This window comes from Lolium rigidum, chromosome 3 (assembly GCF_022539505.1).
Source record: "Lolium rigidum isolate FL_2022 chromosome 3, APGP_CSIRO_Lrig_0.1, whole genome shotgun sequence".
Taxonomy (NCBI): domain Eukaryota; kingdom Viridiplantae; phylum Streptophyta; class Magnoliopsida; order Poales; family Poaceae; genus Lolium; species Lolium rigidum.
Window position 1 is genome coordinate 99,048,865 of NC_061510.1, and position 24,599 is coordinate 99,073,463.

General features: G+C 44.1%; 2 protein-coding genes and 1 long non-coding RNA gene across 3 annotated transcripts; 2 read left to right on the forward strand and 1 right to left on the reverse strand.

Moving 5' to 3' along the window:
- Nucleotides 1-1,119: 1,119 nt before the first annotated feature.
- LOC124697828 lies at nucleotides 1,120-3,092 on the reverse strand. The gene is made up of 2 exons (XR_007000830.1): nucleotides 2,967-3,092; nucleotides 1,120-2,756 (listed from the first exon to the last, which is right to left on the reverse strand). It is a non-coding gene; the product is annotated as an uncharacterized LOC124697828 (long non-coding RNA).
- A 1,440-nt stretch (nucleotides 3,093-4,532) lies between these two features.
- LOC124702006 lies at nucleotides 4,533-18,490 on the forward strand. The gene is made up of 25 exons (XM_047234103.1): nucleotides 4,533-4,882; nucleotides 4,969-5,028; nucleotides 5,125-5,217; nucleotides 5,420-5,648; nucleotides 6,174-6,280; nucleotides 6,403-6,465; nucleotides 6,752-6,852; nucleotides 7,282-7,376; nucleotides 7,600-7,620; nucleotides 8,288-8,383; nucleotides 8,487-8,607; nucleotides 8,711-8,869; nucleotides 8,967-9,157; nucleotides 9,517-9,788; nucleotides 10,213-10,314; nucleotides 10,545-10,721; nucleotides 10,809-10,997; nucleotides 11,126-11,367; nucleotides 11,443-11,589; nucleotides 12,461-12,686; nucleotides 12,892-13,020; nucleotides 13,100-13,243; nucleotides 16,901-17,086; nucleotides 17,714-17,773; nucleotides 17,864-18,490. The coding sequence occupies exons 1-25, from the start codon at nucleotides 4,622-4,624 to the stop codon at nucleotides 17,933-17,935; spliced, it is 3,543 nt and encodes a 1,180-aa protein (XP_047090059.1). The 5' UTR covers nucleotides 4,533-4,621; the 3' UTR covers nucleotides 17,936-18,490.
- A 457-nt stretch (nucleotides 18,491-18,947) lies between these two features.
- LOC124698728 lies at nucleotides 18,948-19,511 on the forward strand. Its single transcript, XM_047231174.1, has one exon. It carries the CDS (start codon nucleotides 18,976-18,978, stop codon nucleotides 19,360-19,362), a length of 387 nt encoding a protein of 128 aa, XP_047087130.1. The 5' UTR covers nucleotides 18,948-18,975; the 3' UTR covers nucleotides 19,363-19,511.
- Nucleotides 19,512-24,599: the final 5,088 nt, after the last annotated feature.

The following is a 24,599-nucleotide window of genomic DNA, read 5'->3' on the forward strand; positions in this document are numbered from 1 at the left end:
CTATTCATAAATGAGACGACAATGATGAGATACAATGGTGTGCGTCTTGTGTTGAAAATTCTTGCATGGGTTAAAAAAAGATACATTAGCTAACAAAGATTAGGAAAAATTATCATATAAACTGTGCCCTCACCATAGCTCAATAGCGAAGTATCTTCAATCTCTGAGAGACTTCTGAAACTTGAGATGCATACTCAGCTACATCTGTCGCTATCTCATATGAACTCTAAAAACCCTTATCCCACTGTTCTTTTTTGGTTCATATAAGACAATCATTTCCCTCTGCATTTTTTTTCTTCAACCTCCATCTCTATGCAGAGTTATTCCTACACCAATAGTTCTGCACAAAAAGAACCAACAATACCAGAAGTGATCTAATTCATGTAGCCAACATAAATTCTAAGAAAACTTGAAGAATGAATCATAGAATCTGGTTATCACATCTCTTTTGCTAGCAAGATATCTAACTTCAAGAAAACAAATACAGTCTACAATCTGGTTGTCACAGCTCTTTTGCTAACATAGTATAATGTAGAGAAATCTATCCTAATGTTCATGTTCCCTAAACAGGATCTCATTTATAAAGAGGCCAATTGTGTAAAGTGCAACACACAATAATATGATGGAAGGAGTGAAGGAAAATAACAAACAATCTGGCATATCAATATATAAAGGGATCATCTCTGTATGAATCAGCATGCATGCCTCACCAGAGTTTGCCTACGACATCATATTCTCACATGGCAAGGTTCCCTTTTAGTACACAAACATGAAAATTAATGAAAAGAAAAAAACACCAGCAAATGATAAATAGTGAGATCAACTAACTGTTTGTTAAAAACATAGAGTAAACTTGCAGTCTTGCACATTTAAATTTACCATGTATGCCAAACCAGGATTACATACAATAAATATGTTTATTAGTAACTTCTTAAAAGTTAGAACAAAGACCGCAGAATAAAGTACAACAACAAAGCTTACTCTTTGCGGGTAGCTTAAAACAAGAGATAGACAGGTTACACTTTCTCTTTGTCAAAACAATTTAGGATAAATGGGTAACTTCTGAAAAAATGAGTATTGTTAATACCGGTTTGGCACGTACCAAAACAAAAATATACATAATGAAATCCGAGCTTTCTCTCCAACTTCAACTTTAGCAATAGGGTTCAATCAATCTTGTACATGTTGTAGCTCCAGTTCATAGATAACTTGGACACAAGGTTGGAGCAGTAGTGTTCGCTGGTAGGTTGGAGCAGCAGTGTTCCCTGGTCACTAATTTGTACCTACACACTGGCAAACTATATATGGAGGCATAAAACATGGGATATAATTAACTGACCTAAATAGATTTTTAGATGAACTAACCTATATATTGAATGGTAGTACAAAAGAGCTAAATAGTACAATTGTAGGAGAGGACTGGTTTTTATTTTGGGTCTAATGGATATGAGAGGACCGGCTGTACCACTTCAATACATTGTCAGATGTGCATTGAGAAGGAAATATCTCGACCAACTCCCAACTACTAAATGGTGCATCTTGCAGCCTTACTACTTCAAGACACAACACTTTTTTTAGATATCTATCTTGAAAACACCAAAGGTTACCTGCATACTCAGACACATAAATAAATTTGAAGAAAAAAAAGTAAAATGCAGATCATAAAAGTTGATAGCCAATGAGTACATCAGAGTAAAAGCAGTTTTCTTAGTAGCATGGATAAAACCGATGACACACTTGATTTCAGGTAACTTTACATAGTGTCGCATCACAATATAAGAATATTTCAAATAGTTACATAAAAACTAAAAGGAGCAGACCAACACTTTAATACTGCACATTGTCAACTTCAGAGTGAGAACAAGCATGAATTGCATAGTGGAAACATGTGAATGGCTTAAAAAGTTTGGTAAAGAGTTATAATACAGTACTGGCAAGTGAAAAGATAAACTGACGGCGCAAGAAAACAATCAAGAAAATTATCACATTCATGTGTAAATATGAGAAAGTTTGTGGTAAAACTCCGTAGAAAAAAATGATCGGATTGGTTAAAAATTGCTATTTTGCATATATCAATATTACAAGTGACCTCATCTACCTTAGAACATGAAAAATCAAATAAAGAACAAAGTCATATCAACAATCTCATTAATATATCCACCTAGAGTACAGTAATCCAGCGATTGAATTCCTCCATCCTTTAAAATAGCAAGCTTATTTCGTATGATCTGTCGCACATCAGTAGAAAATACACAACTTTAGTACAGTGCATTTTCTTTCTTGACAGTTGGGTGCTCATCCAATAACAAGGAACAATACCTCATTCAATGTGCATACAAATTAAGGCCAAATACCCCGTGGAAAAAATACCGATTGTTTTGCAGCTTCCATGTTGAAGAATCTAGGTAAATTCTGGGGGCTTGGTTGTAGCATGCATCTGTCCTTTAGTTTGGAATGAGCTTTTGCAGACAGCTCATTATCTCATTGACCATGTCCCTACTTTTAGAAGATAAGTTACATTGCAATGCAAGCAGATCTGGAATTAATATGGTCTTTCTTATACATGGACGATCCTACATGCCTTTTGTGGCAAATTGTTGACATGGGATCTACATGGGTAGGAGGGACAACCAACAGAAGATGCAGCCGGAGTGACATCACATGGACGAGTCGGCTCATCTGGTCCCCCTATGTCTCCTTTCTTCTCCTCTTACCCATGTCTCCTCTGCTACCGGCGAAACCTGTAAAAACTGAGACTGAAAAAATAACACCAATTAGGAGGCCAGACTGAAAACTAATGGGTGGAAGAGGGGTTGTACGGGGTGTAAAATCTGCATAAATAATCGGAGACGGCAATGGGATCCAAGGAGGATCTCGAGGTATGTCGTCGACCGAGAAGAAGTGCAGGAAGTCCGTGGTCTTTGAAATCGACACAAAATCGATCGAACTCGGCATCCAGTACGTACCCACCAGTGCGATCGTCACCTCGCTGGTTTCTTATTCGGCTCCAATCGCGTGCGGAGCTGTCCGCCGCTCAGGCGTGTCACAGGCGGAGGGGAAATGACGGAGCGACGCGGGGAGGGAGAGATGGGAAGAAGGGACGGCGCGACGCTGCCGCTTCGTCTGGTTATTTCTGCTTTTTTTTTTGAGAGAGAGTCTGGTTATTTCTGCTAGATGCGAGGTCAACGCTAAGGAGGAAGATGGCCTCAAGGCCCATTTAAAGCTAACACAGCCCAAGTAACAAGAATTCGTCCAGCTCAGCCTGCGGAGTAGCAGTCCGGTAACGCTGGGCTGGCCCATTGGCGGCGATTTGACTGACTGAACGAGCTGAGGACGTCGTGGAAATGATGAGACGATCTGGAGCGCTGAATGGGCTGATCGGACGGTCTAGGACGGCAAATCGCTGTGGGAGGTCCTAGATGGTTCCATTATACTGTTAACTAATTAGAGCTTCAACTGAGAAGGTAACATTTAGTTTCTTAGTTCCACTGATACTTCAGCACAATCAGGAAATCATCCTATGAGACGGTTCTTTGATAGATATAAGACGTCCGAATCATGCAGTGCCATTGTTACTGTTCTAAAAAATAATATATCACTAAAGAATGGAGCACCAAAGTTCTATGGAAGTGGCCCTGATAAAGTTTTGGAAGATGTCAAGTTTAACCTTGGTAATAGTGGCAGACTACCAGTGATCATATTAGAGTTGAGGTCAAATACTATAGGCATAGCCGAAGGCCAGCGTGTTGAAATGTTTAAATATTGAACATTTGAAAACACTGCTGAAAACCAATCTAGCAGATGGTCAACTATGCCTGCATCAGAAATGCCACGGTACGTAACACCACCCTGCATTTTAAGCCATAAAGAAAAGTGGATACTAAGTTTTTAGAAAGGAAATAAGCCCACTGTAATTTAAATGTAGGAGTCCAATTTGAGCTGATCACCATGTGCAGGGAATTGTAAGACAAGTCCAATTCTTCCAGGTTCATTAGACTGCCTAATTTTTTTTGCGATATAGAACAATTGGACTAATTGTCGTCTAGATACAATTTGCCGAGCCCACCAATCTCACAAGGTATCGATCCTACATGCCGATTAGAAGAGAGTTGAAGAATTCCACTTCGAAATTTTCCCACGGTGATGGAGGAGGATCTTGTGTTTCCTTAGAAATCTAAAGATGATCTTTTTGTGATGCCCTCAAGTTGATTTGTTCGTTCGAGCACGGAGAACTTCGTCTTCTTTAAGTTGTGCCTTTTTCCTACATTTTATGTGTTTAGGTTGTGTGTTATGTCGCAAGCCGTTAAACAGTACTCGCATATCTTTTGGCCATTTTGGCTTTATATTAATAGAAAATCTGGTTATTTGTATATCTTTCTGTTCTTTATTTATTTGAAAAAAAGAAGAGAAAAGCAAAGAACCCCTCGTCGGTCGTTCGCAACACCGACCCGGTCGGAGCAGCCCAGCCAGCTACAGCATCGCACACCACCCACCAAATCCAAACAGGCGGTTGGATCCAGCGATCCAGCCACCTCACCGTTCCAATTGCTCCCCACCCCGACCGCAGTGCTCGCCGGAGATCTCACTACCGCACGGCCGCGAGCCCACCACGCCCGCGGCCATGTCGTCCGGCTCCGGCTCCACGCTGATGGATCTCATCACCTCGGATCCAGCGCCGCCCTCGGCCGCCGGCGCGTCGTCGCAGCAGCCGTCCTCGGGCGGCTCATCGGGGAGGTCCGCGCCGGCGCCGGCGCCGGCGCCCGCCCCGGCGGATCGCAAGTCGAAGAGGGCCACCCTGATGCAGATCCAGAGCGACACCATCTCAGCAGCCAAGGCCTTCAACCCCGTCAAGAACCTTCCCCAGCGCAACAGGAAGAAGAAGGCTCGTCCCCTACTACACCGCCGCGCCCCTCATTTCTTCTACCCTCTGCTTCCAGTCTCACGCTGCATTCTCTCTCCCTCCTGCAGCCCGTCTCGTACTCGCAGCTGGCGCGGAGCATCCACGAGCTTGCAGCGACGTGCGACCAGGTTCGTTGTGCTGCCTCGGTTGCTTCGAATTGCGTGATGTGAGCTTGGATCTGTCGGCCTTAGCTACCTGCTCTCTCGTGCCATACCCTTTCACAGAAAAGTTCCCAGAGGCAGCTCGTCAACAGTGTGTTCCCCAAGCTCGCGGTGTACAATTCTGTGGATCCTTCGGTGGCTCCGTCTCTTCTCATGGTACGTATCCCATCTGACACTGCTCTTCTCTAGCCATGCTTCCGTATAGACATCCGTTTTAATTTTCACAAATGGAAATGAGCCCGCTCCCAGAAAGTTCAGCTATGCTACTTAAACATGTGTTCTATGTTGTAACTTAAATTACACATATATCCAACTCTATGTTAACACTAGCCTAATATAGTTATTTCTGTTTTTACAGCTCCACCAGCAATGCGAGGACAAAAATGTTCTGCGCTACGTATACTACTATCTTGCCCGGATTTTGTCAGATAATGGCTCCCAGGGTTCAAGTGCTGCCGGTGGCATACCCACACCGAATTGGGATGCTCTTGCCGACATTGATGTTGTTGGAGGAGTGACTAGAGCAGATGTCGTGCCCAGAATTGTTAATCAGCTTTCAGCAGAATCCACCAGCGATGATGTTGAATGTAGGTTCTATACTATCACCTCAGTGTACATCACGTCGTATCATGCAAAAATCTGTGTTCTCGTACAGCTTTTGGCCACTGATTATAGAACACCTAAATATTTTGTTGCTGATGCTCCCTGTTTGCATCAAAAGCAGTCATGCTTATTCTTTTCATAACTTCAAACATATGACCCCACCTTTTTGGAAACTGATCTCCCATTGGAGGTACTTTGCAAGAGGCATAGTGAGAATTTTATTCCTGGCAATCATCTTGTCCTTGCTGAAATTGACACCATAGGAGAAAGCAAGTTTCTGAAATTTCATAGTTTTTTTTTACATGTTCTGAAATGTCTTAGTTGAAGGTTGAAACTAGGCATGCTGACAGCTGACCATCTTGTTTATGAGAAAATATGCATTTTAAATATATTCATGTTAGGGTCAGCAAAAAAAAAAGAAAGTCTTATGTTAACCAAATGTTTTCAGTCTCTTGCCTTCTTCAAGTTGTGTATGCTCAATTAATAATTATGGATGCTGGTATTTGAAGTTCACGCGCGGAGACTTGCGGCTCTGAAGGCCCTAACATCCTCTTCCACAAGCAGTTCTGAGATGTTGGAAAAGCTTAGTGAGATTGTGTTTGGCATTTTGGAAAAGGTATGTCATACAGTCCCTCATTGTCAAGCTTATACTTCTTTGAGCTCCTTACCAGTGTCCCTGGTTTCTGGCTAGAAAGTTTTACGGTGTTCTGTTCATGATATTATTCTGGATACTTTCAGGTGGCAGATTCTAAACAGAAACGAAAGAAAGGTATATTTACCAAGCAAGGTGGTGATAAAGAGGTACTATTTAGATACAAGAGTGTGCATTTAATATATGTACTGCTAACTGCTTTTAGTGTGGTTATAACACTCAACTCTTTTCCTGAGACGTATGGGTATATTTGATACATTAAAACCTTAAATTACAGTTATTGATACATTATACCTCATCTGACAGCTTTTCTACCTTATATAAGTATATAATAACAATGAAAATGATTGCATGAATTCAATTTTTTTAGATTCTCATTTATTGCGACTGCGAGCTATCCTTATGTTTTTTTTCTAATTTTAATTAACTCGGCAGTCTATTTTACGGAGTAACTTGCAATACGCTTCTCTAAGTGCTCTGAGAAGACTGCCACTTGATCTTGGCAATCCAGCATTTCTGCACCGAGCTGTCCAAGGGTCAGTATAACCTTATTGTCTTTAGAATGCTAAAATTAGCTTATTCTCCATCTTATAATCTATTTTGCACCTATGTTTATTTCACCAATTTCCAAGGGTTATTATCATATGTAAATAAATAGATTCTGCGATTTGGAGCATTGTTCTATGGTTGCAATAGTATCTCTTTGTGCAAAACATAGAATAAACCATGACCCATGTAGTGATGTAGTAACTGGCTTTTATCTATTTCTTACATTCTGTTGAATTACTCTATTGATTTGTTATCTTGTTAATATTTGTGTCAAAATGACCAGTCGACTTGTTGTCTGTCTTAGTGAACTGTCTTCTTCTACAATGAATTTGAAAATGTGACACTACTGTCAGGAAATAGGAACATGCTCCTGTATAACTGTCATTGTGTTCTCATCTGGCTTCATACAACTGCAGGATTGAATTTTCTGACCCAGTTGCAGTAAGGCATGCCTTGTCAATTATATCGGAAATTGCTGTTAGAGATCCATACTCTGTTGCAATGGCATTGGGTCAGTTTCTACTGCTATTAATCGTTCAGAATTTCCGTTTTTAGTCTGTTAAGTGTAGTTTATTATGATGTAGAATGATGTAGATCTTTTATGCTCTAGAAACTGGGCAATACTAGAAATGTCAAATGCAAATTCCAGTTAATATTTACATACTTTTTCAATTTCACACATCTGGTTCCATGTTATTTCTTTAGTTTCTCACCATCAACTTGATGTTTTGCAGGCAAAAACGCACAGCATGGTGGTATGTTTCGTTATCCTTATCTTTTTTTAGTTGAGTTTTTCATTATCGTTTGAACATAAATACTTTAGGGCTTTCAGCTTATCTAATACTCCCTCCGTTCCATAATTCTTGTCGCAAATTTGGATGTATCTAGACATATTTTGTGAATAGATACATCCGAATCTGCGGAGGGAGTAATTGAGAAATTCTTTGTGCCTGACATATGATTCTAGACTTGCAGTAATAGTTTGAATTAATTTGAGTTTGAGGAATCAAGTTTCCACAACCTTTTTCTGCCCTTTTTGCGGAATATTTCTCGATACTCCTTCTGTATTCAAAACACAGATTGTGATAGGCGTCGTATTTTGTCAATAACTGCATATATTTTAACACCAATCACATATCCATATCCAAGTATATTTACTTGCTGCCACATCAACAGTATATAAGTAGTAACCACAAAAGTAGTAACCTGTGGGTTACAGGTTACCTAAGTACCTAACTTGGAATAAGCGTCAACTTTTGTTATCATATTTTGTTCCCCGTTCCCCCCGAATGGCAGTGCCCGGCTACCCGCCTTTGTCTATAAACACTCGCTTCCTGTTTTGCCAACATCAATGATATGAGGATTTTCTTCTTTACACTTCGATGCACTCATTTGGTTGTGTGATGTGTCAAAATGAAACAGGAGCTCTTCAGGACATCCTTCATTTGCATGATGTTCTTGCAAGAGTGTACCTTGCAAAGTTGTGCCATTCAATATCTAGGGCTCGTGTACTGGATGGTAAGTGCAGTTTGTTTTTGTATCTGTGCATGAATCAAGATGAGCACTCTTCGATTCCAGAGGGCATGCATTGAATTGTCGATCTGACCAAATATTTACACAGAGAGGCCTGACATAAAGTCACAGTACAGTTCTCTCCTTTATCAACTTCTTTTGGATCCAAGTGACAGAGTCTGTTTTGAGGCTATACTCTGTGTTCTGGGAAAAGTTGACAACACAGAAAGGTGGCAATGATGTTAATCAAGTTATCCTTTTATTTATTGTGCTTCTGTACCTCAGATGGAGTTGTATGTTGTGTAGTTAATTATCAATTATCACGTCTTGCAGCACTGAGGACAGAGCTGGCGGATGGATTCGGTTAACTAGAGAAATTCTCAAATTGCCTGAGGCCCCTTCTGTAGCATCAAAGGGTATTCTGTCAAAAGCCAGTGAAAAATCTTCGAAAGCAAGGCGTCCTCAACCCCTCATCAAACTTGTAATGAGAAGGTTTGTCATATATTTTGTGAATGTTCAAGTGTCTGATCGCTCCATTGCCCTGTATGCTGGTTCTTGGATGCTTACTATCTGTTTCTTATTCTGTCAGACTGGAGAGCTCTTTCCGTAGCTTTTCCCGCCCTGTTCTTCATGCTGCTGCAAGAGTAGTCCAGGAAATGGGTAAAAGTAGAGCAGCTGCCTATGCGTTGGGTGCTTATGATGAGGGAGCAAATCTTCAAGCTTATTCAGACAATGCTGATTCTCTTGATTCTGATCTTAATGAGAACTCGCAACCTGAAGGTACTAGGATGTTATCATAGCTTTGTGTTATTCAACTACATATTACGAAAACCATATGCGCTTTACGTTGATTTAAATCATACCTAATTACCTATTGCTTCTGTCAATTTGTTCTGGATTGACTTTACTGGACAACTATGAAGTTAGCAAATATTATGTAAATATGCACCTCTTTCATTTAGAGAGTGCAATATCTCTTGCATGAATCTGAGTGTATTCAGGCATGCTTAAAAGTTCACTACTGAGCTACCTTAACCTCCCTCCCCTCTTTTTTGTTTGGCATCAAACTACGCGTCTCATGTTTTATATTAGTTTCACTTTCTAATAAAATCATCTAACTCTTCATGTGCATGTTGTAGCTACCCGGAAAGCTAAACCACTATCGAACGGACATGGTGGATTGGACACAGTAGCAGGATTACTAGCATCACTAATGGAAGTAGTGCGGACAACTGTAGCATGCGAGTGTGTATATGTTCGAGCGATGGTCGTCAAAGCTTTGATATGGATGCAAAATCCACATGAGTCTCTTGATGAATTGAAATCTATCATTGCTTGTGAGCTGTCTGACCCAGCCTGGCCTTCTTCTCTCCTGAATGATGTCCTGCTAACCCTACATGCTCGGTTCAAGGTATTGTGCCCCCTTTCACTGCTAATAGTATACACACTACTTTTTTTTTTTCTGTGTGAAGTTGCTCTTCTTCCCCATTTTGATGGCTTATTATCAGCCGTGTACCTGAAATCCGTCTGAAACTGGAAGCAACATTTATCTGTTCTCTATGTTTGCCTAGTTTCCAAGGTTTTAGTTATTTAAAATAACATTGTTAAAAAAATGCTACTCCTTGTTTAATACTTTTACGGGGCTTTTCTTAGCCTTCTTTAATACAAGATTTTATTGTTGCAACTAGTTAATGTTTGAACTATCTTTGTTTGACCCCCTTGTTTATGTGTTCTATGATTGTAATGTGTGCATTTTACTGCTATTATTTTGGTCACCAGTAATATGTTGTCATTTACTTGATTTGAGCGTATTCTGGTTTGTTTTCACATGATAGGCAACCCCTGATATGGCTGTGACTCTGCTTGAGATTGCTAGAATTTTCGCTACGAAAGTTCCTGGAAAGATTGATGCTGATGTTCTACAACTGTTATGGAAGGTAGTCATTTTTTCATAAAGTATTTTCCATTGTTCTTCCGAATCACCAAGGTTTACTTGACGAAAGGTGACCCAACCATTTGTAGTCGTATGCAAAGATGCAGCAAATTTAGCATAGCCCTTGCCTTTTTACAGCATGTTGGTGTTATACTGTTATGCAATGGTTTACATGTCCTGTTTTATACAGGCAATAGTAACTTCCACAAAAAATAACAATTGTTGTCTTTCCAGACATGCCTTGTAGGAGCAGGACCAGATGGAAAACATACAGCCTTGGAAGCTGTGACAATAGTCCTTGATCTGCCACCACCTCAGCCTGGTTCAATGTCTGTGCTCACGTCTGTTGATATGGTTTCTGCCTCAGATCCAAAATCTGCAATGGCACTGCAAAGATTAGTTCAAGCTGCTGTGAGCAAAACGTTAACTTGGTTAATTAGTTCATTGATCATAAAATCAAAATGTGCTGATGCTGTGGCCCTTCAATTTGTTCAACAGGTTTGGTTTCTGGGAGAAAATGCAAACTATGCTGCATCTGAGTATGCATGGGAATCTGCAACGCCTCCTGGCACTGCTCTAATGATGCTTGATGCTGATAAAATGGTTGCTGCAGCAAGTTCCCGTAATCCTACACTTGCTAGCGCGCTAACACGGCTCCAAAGATGTGCATTTAGTGGCAGCTGGGAGGTATGCACCTAATAAAATGATACTTCCATATTTTGAACTTGACAATGTGGCGGGGTGAGACTGAGATGATACTTTATCTCCTTATACGTGCTTTCCGTTTTTCCTTACCCTATTGTTCACTTCTGTAGATCCGTATCGCTGCTGCTCAGGCCCTGACCACCATTGCTATAAGGTCTGGTGAACCTTATAGACTGCAGATATATGAGTTTCTCCATGCTTTGAGTCTGGGCGGTGTGCAGTCAAACTTTTCAGAATTGCAGCTAAGTAATGGGGAAAACCAAGGTGCTAGTGGTACTGGTCTTGGATCTTTGATAAGCCCAATGCTGAAGGTCTTGGATGAAATGTATAGAGCTCAAGATGAGCTTGCTAGGTATGTTGTCCACAAAATTCCTCTTGCCTGTTTTATAATAGTTTTGAAATGATTGCTTTGTATGGATTTTTGCAGGGACATCCGTCAGCATGATAATAGCAAACAAGAATGGAGTGATGATGAACTGAAGAAACTTTATGAAACCCATGAGAGGCTTCTTGATTTTGTTTGTTTATTCTGTTTTGTTCCAAGGATCAAATACTTGCCTTTAGGTCCTACCAGGTATGTATCTGTGATATTTGGTATGTTAATCTCCTCGTATAGTTAAGTTGCTCCTGACACGAAAGGTTACTTCATTGTGGAAATCATCTATGAAGTAAAGCTGTAAAATTTCATGGCCCTCATCATCGTGAGTGTTGTATGGAGCCATGGGCAATCCCATAAAATGGGCTTGGGCTGTATTATCTTGGGCTACCTGGATCATTTGCTCCATATATTGCATAAAATTAAGTGTAGTTTTGGATCATCACCTGCGGGTTATGGTCTAAGCTGTCTACAGGTTCCACTGCTATACTTATACCATAGGGAACATTTTTTTCCCCTTAATGGCAAGTGACACCTTTAGCAATTTTCCTTTACTCTAACCTTTTGTTTCAACCAACTTGGGATTTCATAGAACTGGTGTCGTTCTCGAGATACTGAGAAGACTCATATGCTATGATGTTTTATAGTGATCATGGCCCTATAACGTAATTCAGATATTTTATGCTAGGTAGCCATCAGCTTAAGCTTTCTGGTCCGCACCTACTGCTAATTTTAAATGTGTAGGCTAATTGCCTATATTTTAAAATGTCTTTCACGATGGAAGATATAATATTTAGAAAAAGTTTGAACACTTGTTAAATAAGCTGTAATTATTCATTTTAGCTGCTTAGGGTGTAGGTAAAGTGTTATTTTTCTGGCTTACGCAGTTCATGTAATCTACTTGACTATCGTACTTTTATCACAAGAGAAATGTTGTAGCATCCCATAAGTTAACACTTGTAGCTATTTCTCTACAGAGAGAAAAGGTTGAGTGTAAATGGACAGCATCTTTTCCTTTTTTGGCTGCTTGCAGTATTGTGTAATTATTAATGTTGAATATTTTATACAGTGCCAAGCTCATTGAGATCTACCGCAATCGGCATAACATCAGTGCCTCTGTCGGTCTAAGTGACCCTGCTGTTGCAACCGGAATATCTGACCTCATGTATGAGTCCAAAGAAGTACATAAAGAGACCAGTACTATGCAGTCTGGAATTGACCCTGATTTAGCCATGGCCTGGGCAGCAGGTTTGGAAGATGATGATTGGGCAAACAATGCCCCAGCTGTGGACAAAGTAAGAATCTTCAATTTGTTCTGCTGCTGATTCCCCAGATTTCCTGATACCTATCAGTTCAGCTTAGAAAGCTGCCTGCTGTTATCGGTGGGAGATAGCTTAGTTGCTTAATCGTTTCCGCAACAGTTCTCCTTTTCCTCTCTGCTTGTGCTGAATTTGAGATTTTTTCATCTATTGGCTTATTTCTTCTTTTACTGTACGATAGGTAAAGGACTTCCTTGCGGGTGCTGGAACTGATGCTCCTGATGTGGATGATGAGGAGGAGTACATGAATTCTAGGCCGTCAGTCGGTTATGATGATATGTGGGCCAAGACAATTCTTGAAACATATGAGGTGGATGCAAGTGTTAGAATATTTGCTTAAACTAATTGACTCAAATATTTATTTAAACCCATTCTTTTATATGTTTCAGGAAGATGATGGGAGGTCTTCTGGTGGGTCCTCACCTGAGTCAACTGGTTCTGTGGAGACATCCATATCGTCCCATTTTGGTGGCATGAACTATCCGTCCTTGTTTAGTTCAAAACCACCAAGTTATGGGGCTTCGCAACAAACGGTATTTTGCTTCATTCATTGTATAATTGATATATTTTTTGATACAGTTTCTGTTATTGGATCTTACAATGCAGGTATCATATTTGTCATATGAACATACTTTTCTTAAGAATAAACACCATGCAACTTTAACAAACTAATTTCATAAATACTGGTATTTGCTGGTATGGGCATTGCATAAGATGATCTGCACCACCTAAGGCTTGAAACCAGAATGTATCTCGTTCATCGGGGCTTGTGGTGCATCGCTGCACCCAACCCCGGTTGCCTTCTTAAAGTTTTGAAATATCGGGGAAAAAATGAGGACATATCCATAACATCTATGTACTATGACACGAATTTCAAATCTTAATTTGGATACTGCGTGAGAAACAAAAGGAAAAGTAAAATCCCACATGAATAGCACCTAATCGAATTTGCGTTGTGAATTTGATCAACACTTGATCTGTGTTTTCGTCTTTCTGTCTGTGTTTTGAATTTTAAATTTTGTAAAATGATAGATGGATGGGATGTCTATCAACATTTTTCAGAAAATTTTGAAAAATTTAGAGTGGGCTACCGGGATAAGTTGCAACACGAGCCCTGCTGCAGCAGATGCGCTATGGGTTTGAAACACCATTTATTCCTGAAATCCCAGGCGCCAGAGGAATACAGGAAACCACACCGTTTCCAATCTTCTCATTCCATTTTAACTGTTAGGAACTTAGGGCATCTCCAACCGGGCGACCCAAACGGACGCGCTGGGCCGTCCGTTTTGGGCCGTTTGGGTGGCCGAACGGACACCCGGACAGCGCCCCGCGTCCGCGTGTCCGTTTGGGTCGCACGCTGCGCCCAACGCAGCGGCCACTCAATTTGGCCATTTGGCCTACTTCTTTGGGAAATAGGCCATCTGGCCACAGATACTTTATAAAACAATGTCTAAACCTAGAATAATATCTCATAAACATGGAATAATATATAACAAACATAAAATATAGCAAATAGCATAAAATAGCATCAAATGTAGCATGATAAATCAATTAAAATGTGCCATAGTTTGAGAAAAATATAAAAATTACAATTGAGATTGTCTAACTCAATTTGGGCGCTCGAGGATCTCCTTCCCGCCTCTTCTCGAACCAAGCTCTCTTCGCCTCACTCATGTTGGTCAAGTCGGCATTCATGATGAGGTTGTCCTCGGCTTGGCGTTTGAGCTCAACTTCCGCGCCTTCATCTCCATCTCTTTGGCCCTTGCCATTGCTTTGAGCTCAATTTCCTTCGCCTTCATCTCCACCTCTTTCGCCCTTGTCGTGAGCTCAAGTTCTCTCTCTTTGAGCTCAAGTTCTTTAGCTTTGGCCTCGGGCCTTGACCTCTTCAATCTCAAGCTTCTTCGCTGGACATCAAAGAATTTCTTCCTGTCCTCTTCTTTCTCCCGGCGCCTCCTCTCATCCCTCTTGTCCGTGGACACCTCTCTATCCGCATGCATCTCCTTCAAAGTGCCATACAATAGTACGGAGGAAGCATCACGCTTCATGTCGGCTTTGGTTGACTTGTGGCCGCGTGGACGACTTGCACGAGAAGCGGAGCTACCGCAAGGCTGCCCACCATCAACGTCAATGACCGTGGCATCTTTGGCGGGGTTGTTGCCGATCAAGGTCGCCATGTACCCCTCATACCCTCCCGGAACTTGGGGGTGCCCCGGAGTTCCTTCCAACAATGAGGGAAGGCAAAGGTCTTGTCTCCATTGTTGGCTTTGTAGAAGTCCAAAGCTCGCCACACCTAGAGCAAAGCGAGAGAACAACGATAAACATATGTGCGAATATCGGATGATTAAGTTGAGGTTAAGAATCATACCAAGTCCTTCATACCCATGCCACTAACGGGGAGCCGCTTCGCGTGCTCATACGCCGCCTGGAACTTGTTGCATTCCGTTTGAATTGTTCCCCACCTCTTTTGGATCGATATGTCGGCTGCGGTCGCTCTCAAATGGCTCCTGTCCATATTTGCGATGTTCATGGAAGTATTCATAGATCCGGCGCCGAATGCGGTCCCTTCGCTCGGCACTGTCAACGCATCTTGCCCGATGGTCAACCATGCATGGACGATCATCTTGTCCTCCTTCTCCGTGTAGTTGGCGGTTCGCTTGCTTAGCCGGCGAGCTCTAGCTTGTGCAGCTGCGGCTTGTGTGAGGCCCTCAACGAACAACGGCTCCTCCTCGATGTTTATGCTGCCGGGACAGGCAGTTGTGCCCTCCTGTGTGTCAACGGGAGGTGGCTGGGGAGCTTGCTGTGTCGAAGGATATGGCAGGGTGGCCGGCATCGTCTGCGCGAAAGACGTAGGGGCTCGCACGGTCGACGGTGACTGCGCGCGCGCGGCCGACAAATCGTCGAACGAGGTTGCGTGCGCCGGCCATGGCAGCTGCTGCCGAGTTCTTGTGGCCTTTGGAGTTCGCCGGCGCACGGTTGAGGTCAATGGACGAAGGTGACGGCCCCGACATGGACTCTCCCACCTCCGGTGACCCATCCCGTGACCGGGTACGCGTGCCGCCCAGAATGCGCCCCAATTCCTGCCCAAACGGGGCAGACGGTGAGGCCGGTTGATCTTGGAGGAAGGGGCAGGGTCACGGATGAGGCCGAGCTCCCCGAGGCCGTGCCGGTGCCGGGGATGAGCATGTGCTGGCCGAGCGATGAGTGGCCGTAAAACAGCATGGCTCGCGCCTGCTCTTGCATGACCGTGTTCTTCGCCTGTGTTTGGAGTTGGAGGAGGTGCTCCGCCGCCCGCACCCGCTCCTCCTCGGCGGCGGCCTCCTTCTTCCGTTGATCACACGCCCGGCGCCGGTCCGCCCGCTTCTTGGACTCCATCGCCCTCTGCTCCGCGGTGAGCTCGGGCTTCGCCTTCTTCGTCGGCGGCCCGGGCTCCACGACCACCGGAGCTTCCAGTTCAGAAGCCGCCTCCACGGAAGGAGCGGCAACGGCCGCGACCAGTGCCTCCTCTCCGATGGTGGCGGTGGTGGCGGTGGCGGCGGCAGTCGCTTCGTCGGCCATCTCTAGGTTTTGGGAGTGGAGTGGAGTGTTTCTGTTGTGGGAGGCAGACAGGCGGGCCAGGGGCGGACAAGGGGAGGACGCGAGCGACCAGCCTTTCGCGTCCGCGGCCACGCAAACTCGTCCAAGATTTGGGCCGGGTTTGGGTCGTCCCGGATGCCCCGGCCGTCCGTTTTAGGGATGGGTCCGCGCGCTGGGCCGCGATTTTGTCCGTTTCGACCCATCCGGACGCGCGGGCGCGGGATGGGTCGCCCGGTTGGAGATGCCCTAGGATGCTTTTGGGCGTCTCACCACTGACCAAGATGAATCTTAGTTACCCAGCCAGTTACTGTTGAACGGATACAAACTCCGGGGTTCATCCTTGGAACAGGCTCATCAAATTTTATAGCCAGCTTAAACTAATACTAGACCTGATGAGTTACAATAAAATCACTTCATATTTAGTTATAATCGAACTTTTGACATATGAATATTAAAAGATAATTCTTTTCCTATTTTTCTGTAAGGAAAGTATGCCATCGGATAGTAGTTATAGCTGTGTTGGTGTAGTATTTTAGATTGCCACTTCTACCCTGTGATTTCACATGGTATCTGTATTAAAAACACTGTTCCTGATATCCATTTTGGTTTTATTTCAGATACGTGAAGAACCACCATCATATTCAACATCTGTCCTACAGAAGCGTGAGTCGTTTGACAACCCCCTTGCTGGGCGTGGGAGCCGAAGTTCTGGATCACACGAGGATACCGAGAAGAGTTCCAGTTCCGGGAATCCTCAATCTGGGAAAGCACTGTATGACTTCACAGCAGGTGGCGATGATGAGGTAAGAAGGCTGTAATTCCTGGCTACAACTTATCTTTGTGAAGTCCAATGCATCCTTTCCAAGTTTGAAGGGGTATTGGTTTTAGAAGAACACTTAGCGTCGGTTGAGACGCGGTTCTGTTGCATAGCTTAGGATAGGCTTTTTCTTGTTGTGTTTGTTTTGTCGATGGTGGCTGTCTACGGACTAGCCGGTGTGGAGTTGTCGTGCTACATGTGGTAGTCTTCTTGTATTCAAACCTCTGCCTTCTACTCCCTCCGTTCTTATTTAATTGACTTTGATTAGAACCACAGCTAGTTCATTTGCTTGATATCCATGCGTCGATTAAATCCGTACAGAGGTAGTATAAAGGTAAGGTACGCCTTTGGCGTACTCTCGAAAAAAAAAGGATAGTTATTTACTTCCTGAAGCAAAAGTAGTTGGTGTTCATTTGATACTGGTTATACATTTTAGTTAGTGAAAAATACTCTATAAATTTTCTATTTTTTTTGCAATAAAGACCGAACTTCAAGCGAATGTCAAATAATCAAGCTGTCTCTTTTTTCGAAGAGAATCTCAAAATAATCAAGTTGTCTTTTCTTATCTTGGAATGCAAACAAAATAACACATCATTTATGTAACTGTTTTCAGTTGAGTTTGAACTCTGGAGAAGATGTCGATATCGAATATGAGGTTGATGGTTGGTACTACGTAAGTTTTTATGACTTCGCCATTTATTTTACCTGTTCCCTGGCTGCAAATGGAACATTTCTAATAGGGCAACTGTTGCTATTTGCTCAGGTAAAGAAAAAGAGAGCTGGAAGGGATGGGAAGATAGCAGGTCTGGTGCCTGTTTTGTATGTGAGCTCGTGATAGCAATGAACCTTGTGACATATTATTCTGAAGAGCTGGCTGGAGTAAATAGACCTAAGCGTGGCACACATAAAGCTTTTATGATGTGCGTACTGGAGCTGCTAACATTTTACAGGCACACAGGCTTGTGGAAGGATATATCCAATCATCTTGATGGTTCTATGATGCAGTTTTGTCAGCTTTTCATACTGCCAGGTCATTCAATTCATTGTTTATGTGTGGATAAGCATTTGGATGAACGGTTTAACCTTTCATCTTCTCCGATCTGCTCCACTGGTTATACTTGAAGGATTCCGTTGCTCTCTTCTTCAGTCGTCCCATCCGTTGTGCAATATATCGCATTGTAATTGTAGAACTATATTAGCTGTGGAGAGGCTGTAGTAAACTGTAGCGCCCGAGTTTCCCCACGATTCTTTTGGCCTTGTGTATGGTGTGAAACGTGTGATTCAGTAGTAAGTAGTGGTGTTGTATCGATTTGTGTAAAATTTTGTATTCTGGTGGAACAAGGATACATGAGAATATATACCAATAGCGAAGTGACATGCATACATTGTATTACTCTCTTTGCATTTTTTTTTTCTTTTCTTAACTGAGCTCCTTTTGCCTATACGTTGAAGTGCATAGCTATGGTGATTTGTCGGTGTGCAGAGGTTGGGTTGATTTGTCGGTGGGGTTGGGTGTAATTGGTATTTTTGAGATATTAATATATTTATTTTATTGAAAAAATAGTGATTTGTTAGTGCGCATGAAGTCGCCATGCTTAATCCAGTCATCGCCATCCTTGGACACATCGCCAGTCCGCCTTCACGCGGCCTAAATTGTGTTTTCAACTATATACTGCATCAGATTTACCGATCGTCATGACTTGTTCCATTCTTTTTTATCACAAAATCTATTCGTCGCTAGCCAGACTATGTTGAATTCGCAAAAAAGTGCGTACAGGTACGCGTCTCTCTCAGCGGTCACCATTTCAACAACACATCGCAATTCACAACAGAAAGCAAGCAGCGAGGGGCGCTCGAGGGAAAGCGAGACGGGCGATGGGGAAGAGAAGCAGCGGCGCCGTCGAGGCTCGGGTGTTCGGGAGCATGGAGGATTTCTGGGGCTTCTACCTGGGCCAGCACTCGAAGCCGGCGACGCGGCGCTGGCACTTCGCCGGCACGCTGGCGTCGCTCCTCTGCGCACTCCTCGCGGCCGCCACGGGCCGCGCCGCGCTCCTGGCGGCGTGCCCCGTGCTCGGGTACGGCATGGCGTGGTACAGCCACTTCTTCGTGGAGGGCAACCGGCCGGCCACGTTCGGCCACCCCGTCTGGTCCTTGCTCTGCGACTACCGCATGTTCGCCCTCATCCTCACCGGCCGCATCGACGCTGAGCTCGCCCGCCTCCGCATCCGGCCCCGGAGCGACGCCGCCGTTCACCAGCAGTGACTGATCCGTCTCAAATTCCCCGTCTCTTTGCGTCTCGTGGTACCATCAATAAGTAAAATTTCCTCCCCGTGCACTTGCAGGTGCTAATTAAGTTCTTATTTGGCGTGTGTCTACCATACTAGCCGCAATTTGTGATTGCCCTAATCTTATTGTTCATCACCTGTTTGGCTTGGAGTCAGTGATACACAAACTGGACCATGATTTTTTTTTTTAAACTGAAGGCTCGACGAGCCCGACTTTGAATTAACAAAGCCATCACGGCCAGGAGTACAACAAGAACACCCACAACAGAGAAAAGAAAGCGAAAAAACTGGGGTTGCCAGCTAGCGGTACAAGCACATGTGCTAAGCTAGAGCCTAAACAAAGATAAAAAAAACAGAGGAGCCGAAGGCCTAGCTAAACACCGGCAGCTCGGCTAGAGACTTCACGCACCGAGCGCCGCTCCAAGGAACTGCACCAAACTGAAGAAGAACACTGGGCCGCCTAGCAGAAGACCACCGACGCCAAGGGAGCTAGCTAACTGCGCAAGAGAGCAGGTGAGACTCCAGAGTTCAAAGGGGGAAACCTTCACGGCAGCGCCTCCAGGAAGGGACACGTCGCTCACAAGCGTCGTTGCTGTCGGCACAGAGGGGCCGTGCAATGCTTTCGCATGGGCTTCAACACCCACCCCACGGAAAGCCTCTGTCGGTCTTTGCAACAGATATCAGGACGTCACCAAACTATTGAAAACCACCAATGTCCCCCTGCGCCGACCTCAACTCCTACAGCCACCCTAGGCCCGAGAGTGGTCGCGCAAACCTGGAGCACACCGTCTATGTGAAGCCGGTCGCATCAAGACGCAGTGCATCGACGAGAAGGGGATCCGAGGAGGATCTCGGAGAGCTCGCGAGTCAACAGGGCAGCGAGACGGTGCCCAAGGGAGGCAACCAGCGAGCCAGGATGTGTGTCGTGGCCACGCCTCCAAGGAGGTAAACGGCATCCGTAGACGTCGTCGTCGCCGGCGAGTGGCCTAAGCCTTGCGGTGCTTTCGCGGACACACTCGAAACCGCCGGCGTCTCTCGTAGGCCACACCCCGCAATACCAACCCGGATGGGCGTAACCGAGACGAACCGCCCCCACGGTTGTCAAAGTGGCCGGAGGGGATCAAAACATCAATGGCGGCGGCGAGCCGTCGCCATGCCATAGTCGCACCATCCTACCAACCACGGGTCCCAAGCTCTCCCGAGCCGGAGCAAACCCGCGAGAGAAACTAGATGTCCTGGCCCCTACCGCGAACACCCAGATGCGGCCCAAACCTAGGCCCACCTACCCAGATCTAGGCCCGCCGCCGCCATCCCATGGCCGGGGCCGAGCTTGTCGTAGCGCGAGCGCCGACGAGGAGCTTGGCCACCTGCCGGAGACGAAGAAGACCGCCCTACCATGCCAACAGCGGACGCGTAGGGCGCCCTCAGCCGCCCCGAGGCGCGCACGCGAATCAAAGGCCCCTGCCCTTGACCGCCGGAGTAGCCCGAAGAAGCCGACCTGACGCAGACGTCGCCCGCGAGGAGGCGACCGCGCCGCCGAGCTCCGCCGCCTCGACCTCGAGGAAACGCCTCGCCGCGGCGCGCCGGCCCGCCACGCAAGGTGCCATTGCTTCCTCGTAGAGGATTGATACGTCTCCAACGTATCGATAATTTCTTATGTTCCATGCTACTTTATTGATGATACCTACATGTTTTATGCACATTATATGTCATATTTATGCATTTTCTGGAACTAACCTATTAACAAGATGCCGAAGAGCCAGTTCTTTGTTTCTGCTGTTTTTGGTTTCAGTAAATCCTAGTAAAGAAATATTCTCGGAATTGGACGAAACTTTCGCCCAGGGTCCTATTTTTGCACGAAGCTTCCAGAAGACCGAAGACCTAACGAAGTGGGGCCACGAGGAGGCCAGGAGGGTGGCCGGCGCGGCCCAAGCCCTGGCCGCGCCGACCTGCCCCCTGGGCCCCTCGTGTGGCCCCTCGCGTTGACCCTCCGCCTACTTAAAGCTTCCGTCGCGAAACCCCCAGTACCGAGAGCCACGATACGGAAAACCTTACGGAGACGCCGCCGCCGCGAATCCCATCTCGGGGGATTCTGGAGATCGCCTCCGGCACCCTGCCGGAGAGGGGATTCATCTCCCGGAGGACTCTACACCGCCATGGTCGCCTCCGGAGTGATGAGTGAGTAGTTCACCCCTGGACCATGGGTCCATAGCAGTAGCTAGATGGTCGTCTTCTCCTTGTTGTGCTTCATTGTTAGATCTTGTGAGCTGCCTAACATGATCAAGATCATCTATATGTAATTCTATATGTTGTGTTTGTCGGGATCCGATGGATAGAGAGTACTATGATTATGGTGATTATCAATCTATTGTTCATGTGTTGTTTATGATCTTGCATGCTCTCCGTTACTAGTAGAGGCTCTGGCCAAGTTTTTACTCTTAACTCCAAGAGGGAGTATTTATGCTCGATAGTGGGTTCATGCCTCCATTGAATCTGGGACGAGTGACAGAAAGTTCTAAGGTTGTGGATGTGCTGTTGCCACTAGGGATAAAACATTGATGCTATGTCTAAGGATGTAGTTGTTGATTACATTACGCACCATACTTAATGCAATTGTCTGTTGCTTTGCAACTTAATACTCGGAGGGGGTTCGGATGATAACACTGAAGGTGGACTTTTTAGGCATAGATGCAGTTGGATGGCGGTCTATGTACTTTGTCGTAATGCCCAATTAAATCTCACTATATTTATCATATCATGTATATGCATTGTTATACCTTTCTCTATTTGTCAATTGCCCGACTGTAATTTGTTCACCCAACATGCTTTTATCTTATGGGAGAGACACCTCTAGTGAACTATGGACCCCGGTCCTATTCTTTACATAGCATACAATCTACTTGTTTTACTGTTTTCTTTGCAAACATCTTCCACTCGATACGTTTAATCCTTTGTTACAGCAAGCCGGTGAGATTGACAACCTCACTGTTTCGTTGGGACAAAGTACTTGGGTTGTGTTGTGCAGGTTCCGCGTTGGCGCCGGAATCCCTGGTGTTGCGCCGCATCACATTTCGCGACCATCAACCTTCAACGTGCTTCTTGGCTCCTACTCGGTTCGATTAAACCTTGGTTTCATACTGAGGGAAACTTGCTTCTATACGCATCATACCTTCCACTTGGGGTTCCCAACGGACGTGTGCATCTACGCGTATCAAGCTAAATTTCGGCGCCGTTGCTGGGAACCGAAGAAAGTTGCACCCCAAAGATTTCTAACTCCCACGTCAACTACACGCCGGCAAGTAAATTTACGGCGCCGTTGCCGGGGAGATCAAGACACGCTGCAAGGGGAGTCTCCACTTCTCAATCTCTTTACTTTGTTTTTGTCTTGCTTTATTTTATTTGCTACTTTGTTTGCTGCACCTAAACAAAACACAAAAAAATTAGTTGCTAGTTTTACTTTATTTACTGTCTTGCTCTTTATATCGAAAACACAAAAAAATTAGTTACTTGCATTTACTTTATCTAGTTTGCTTTATTGTCCTGCACTCTATATTTAAAATACAAATTTTTTTTTTTAGTTACTTTTATTACCATGTCTAGCTCTGAACCTGTTACTTCTTCGCCTGAGGACTTAGTTTTTACTTTCAAACAAGGGGATGAGGAGAGTTTTAAGGATGCTTGGTCTAGAATTTTTACTTCTTATCGTAAAACTGAACCTCAAATGACTCTAAGTTTGCTCCTTAGTAATTTTTATTTTGGTCTTATGGTTCGCTATAGATATGCTTTGGACACTTTAGTAGGAGGAGATTTCCTTCATTGTAATGGGGATCAAGCTTTTAATGCCATAAAGAAATTGGTTGCATCACATGATTCAGCTAATAACTTTGATTCAGCCCTTATTAGCATTTATAATAGATTGAACAATCTCGAGATAAGTACATCTCGCTTAAATGACAATTATCACTGTGTTCGTAATCGTCTTGAACAAGTCCTAGAGAATCCTAAACCTTCATTATGGGACCCTTCTGTTAAAATTGTTATCGGTGATCGAACTCTTCATGCCTACTGTGATATTATGTATGAATTTTGCCTTATGCCTGAAAACATTTATAAATCTTTGAAACTTTGGGGAGTCGATAAAGGGGGAGAAGAAATAACTCTCATTAATAACTCTATTATAACTCCTAAGGGAATAGCTGCAGGTGTGCATACAACCATTCATGGAAGAACAATATCCATTGATTATCTTGTTATTGAAACAGGAAAAATCATACTCGGGAGATCCTTGCTGAAACTATTGGGAGCAGTCATTGATGTGGGAGAAGGCACTCTGAAATTCACCTCTATACCCGGGGGAAATCATATATTTCCTAAACCAAAAGGAAAGAAAAACAATAAGAAAGGTAAGGATGAAGCCCAAGGTAAGGTTGACACACCGTCTCTCGATAATACTTGATTTGCACTTTCTGCGCCTAGCTGAAAGGCGTTAAAGAAAAGCGCTTATGGGAGACAACCCATGTTTTTACCTACAGCATTTTTTTTTATTTTGTTGAGTCTTGGAAGTTGTTTACTACTGTAGCAACCTCTCCTTATCATGTTTTTGTGCCAAGTAAAGTTTCTATGTCAAAGTTGATGTTATATTTGGGATTGCTGCGCAGAAACAGCATTGCTGTCTGTCACGAATCTGGGCACAATTCTCTGTAGAAAATTCGAAAAAATCTGCCAATTTACGAGCGTGATCCTCAGATATGTACGCAACTTTCATTAGTTTTGAGTTTTTCCATTTGAGCAAGTCTGGTGCCATCTCTAAATTCGTCTTTACGGACTGTTCTGTTTTTGACAGATTCTGCCTTTTATTTCGCATTGCCTCTTTTGCTATGTTGGATTTATTTCTTTGATCCACTAATGTCCAGTAGCATTATGCAATGTCCAGAAGTGAAAATAATGATTGTGTCACCTCTGAATGAGTGAATTATTAATTGTGCACTAACCCTCTAATGAGTTTGCTTGAAGTTTGGTGTGAAGGAAGTTTTCAAGGGTCAAGAGAGGAGAATGATATACTATGATCAAGAGGAGTGAAAGCTCTAAGCTTGGGGATGCCCCCGTGGTTCACCCCTGCATATTTTAAGAAGACTCAAGCGTCTAAGCTTGGGGATGCCCAAGGCATCCCCTTCTTCATCGACAACATCATCAGGTTCCTCCCCGAAACTATAT

Coding starts and splice junctions, on each gene's coding strand:
- LOC124698728 (XM_047231174.1), top strand. CDS start 18,976: ATGGGGAAGAGAAGCAGCGGCGCCGTCGAGGCTCGGGTGTTCGGGAGC.
- LOC124702006 (XM_047234103.1), top strand. CDS start 4,622: ATGTCGTCCGGCTCCGGCTCCACGCTGATGGATCTCATCACCTCGGAT. Junction 8,608..8,710: donor AAAGTTGACAACACAGAAAG/GTGGCAATGATG, acceptor CACGTCTTGCAG/CACTGAGGACAGAGCTGGCG. Junction 13,021..13,099: donor CAATTCTTGAAACATATGAG/GTGGATGCAAGT, acceptor TATATGTTTCAG/GAAGATGATGGGAGGTCTTC.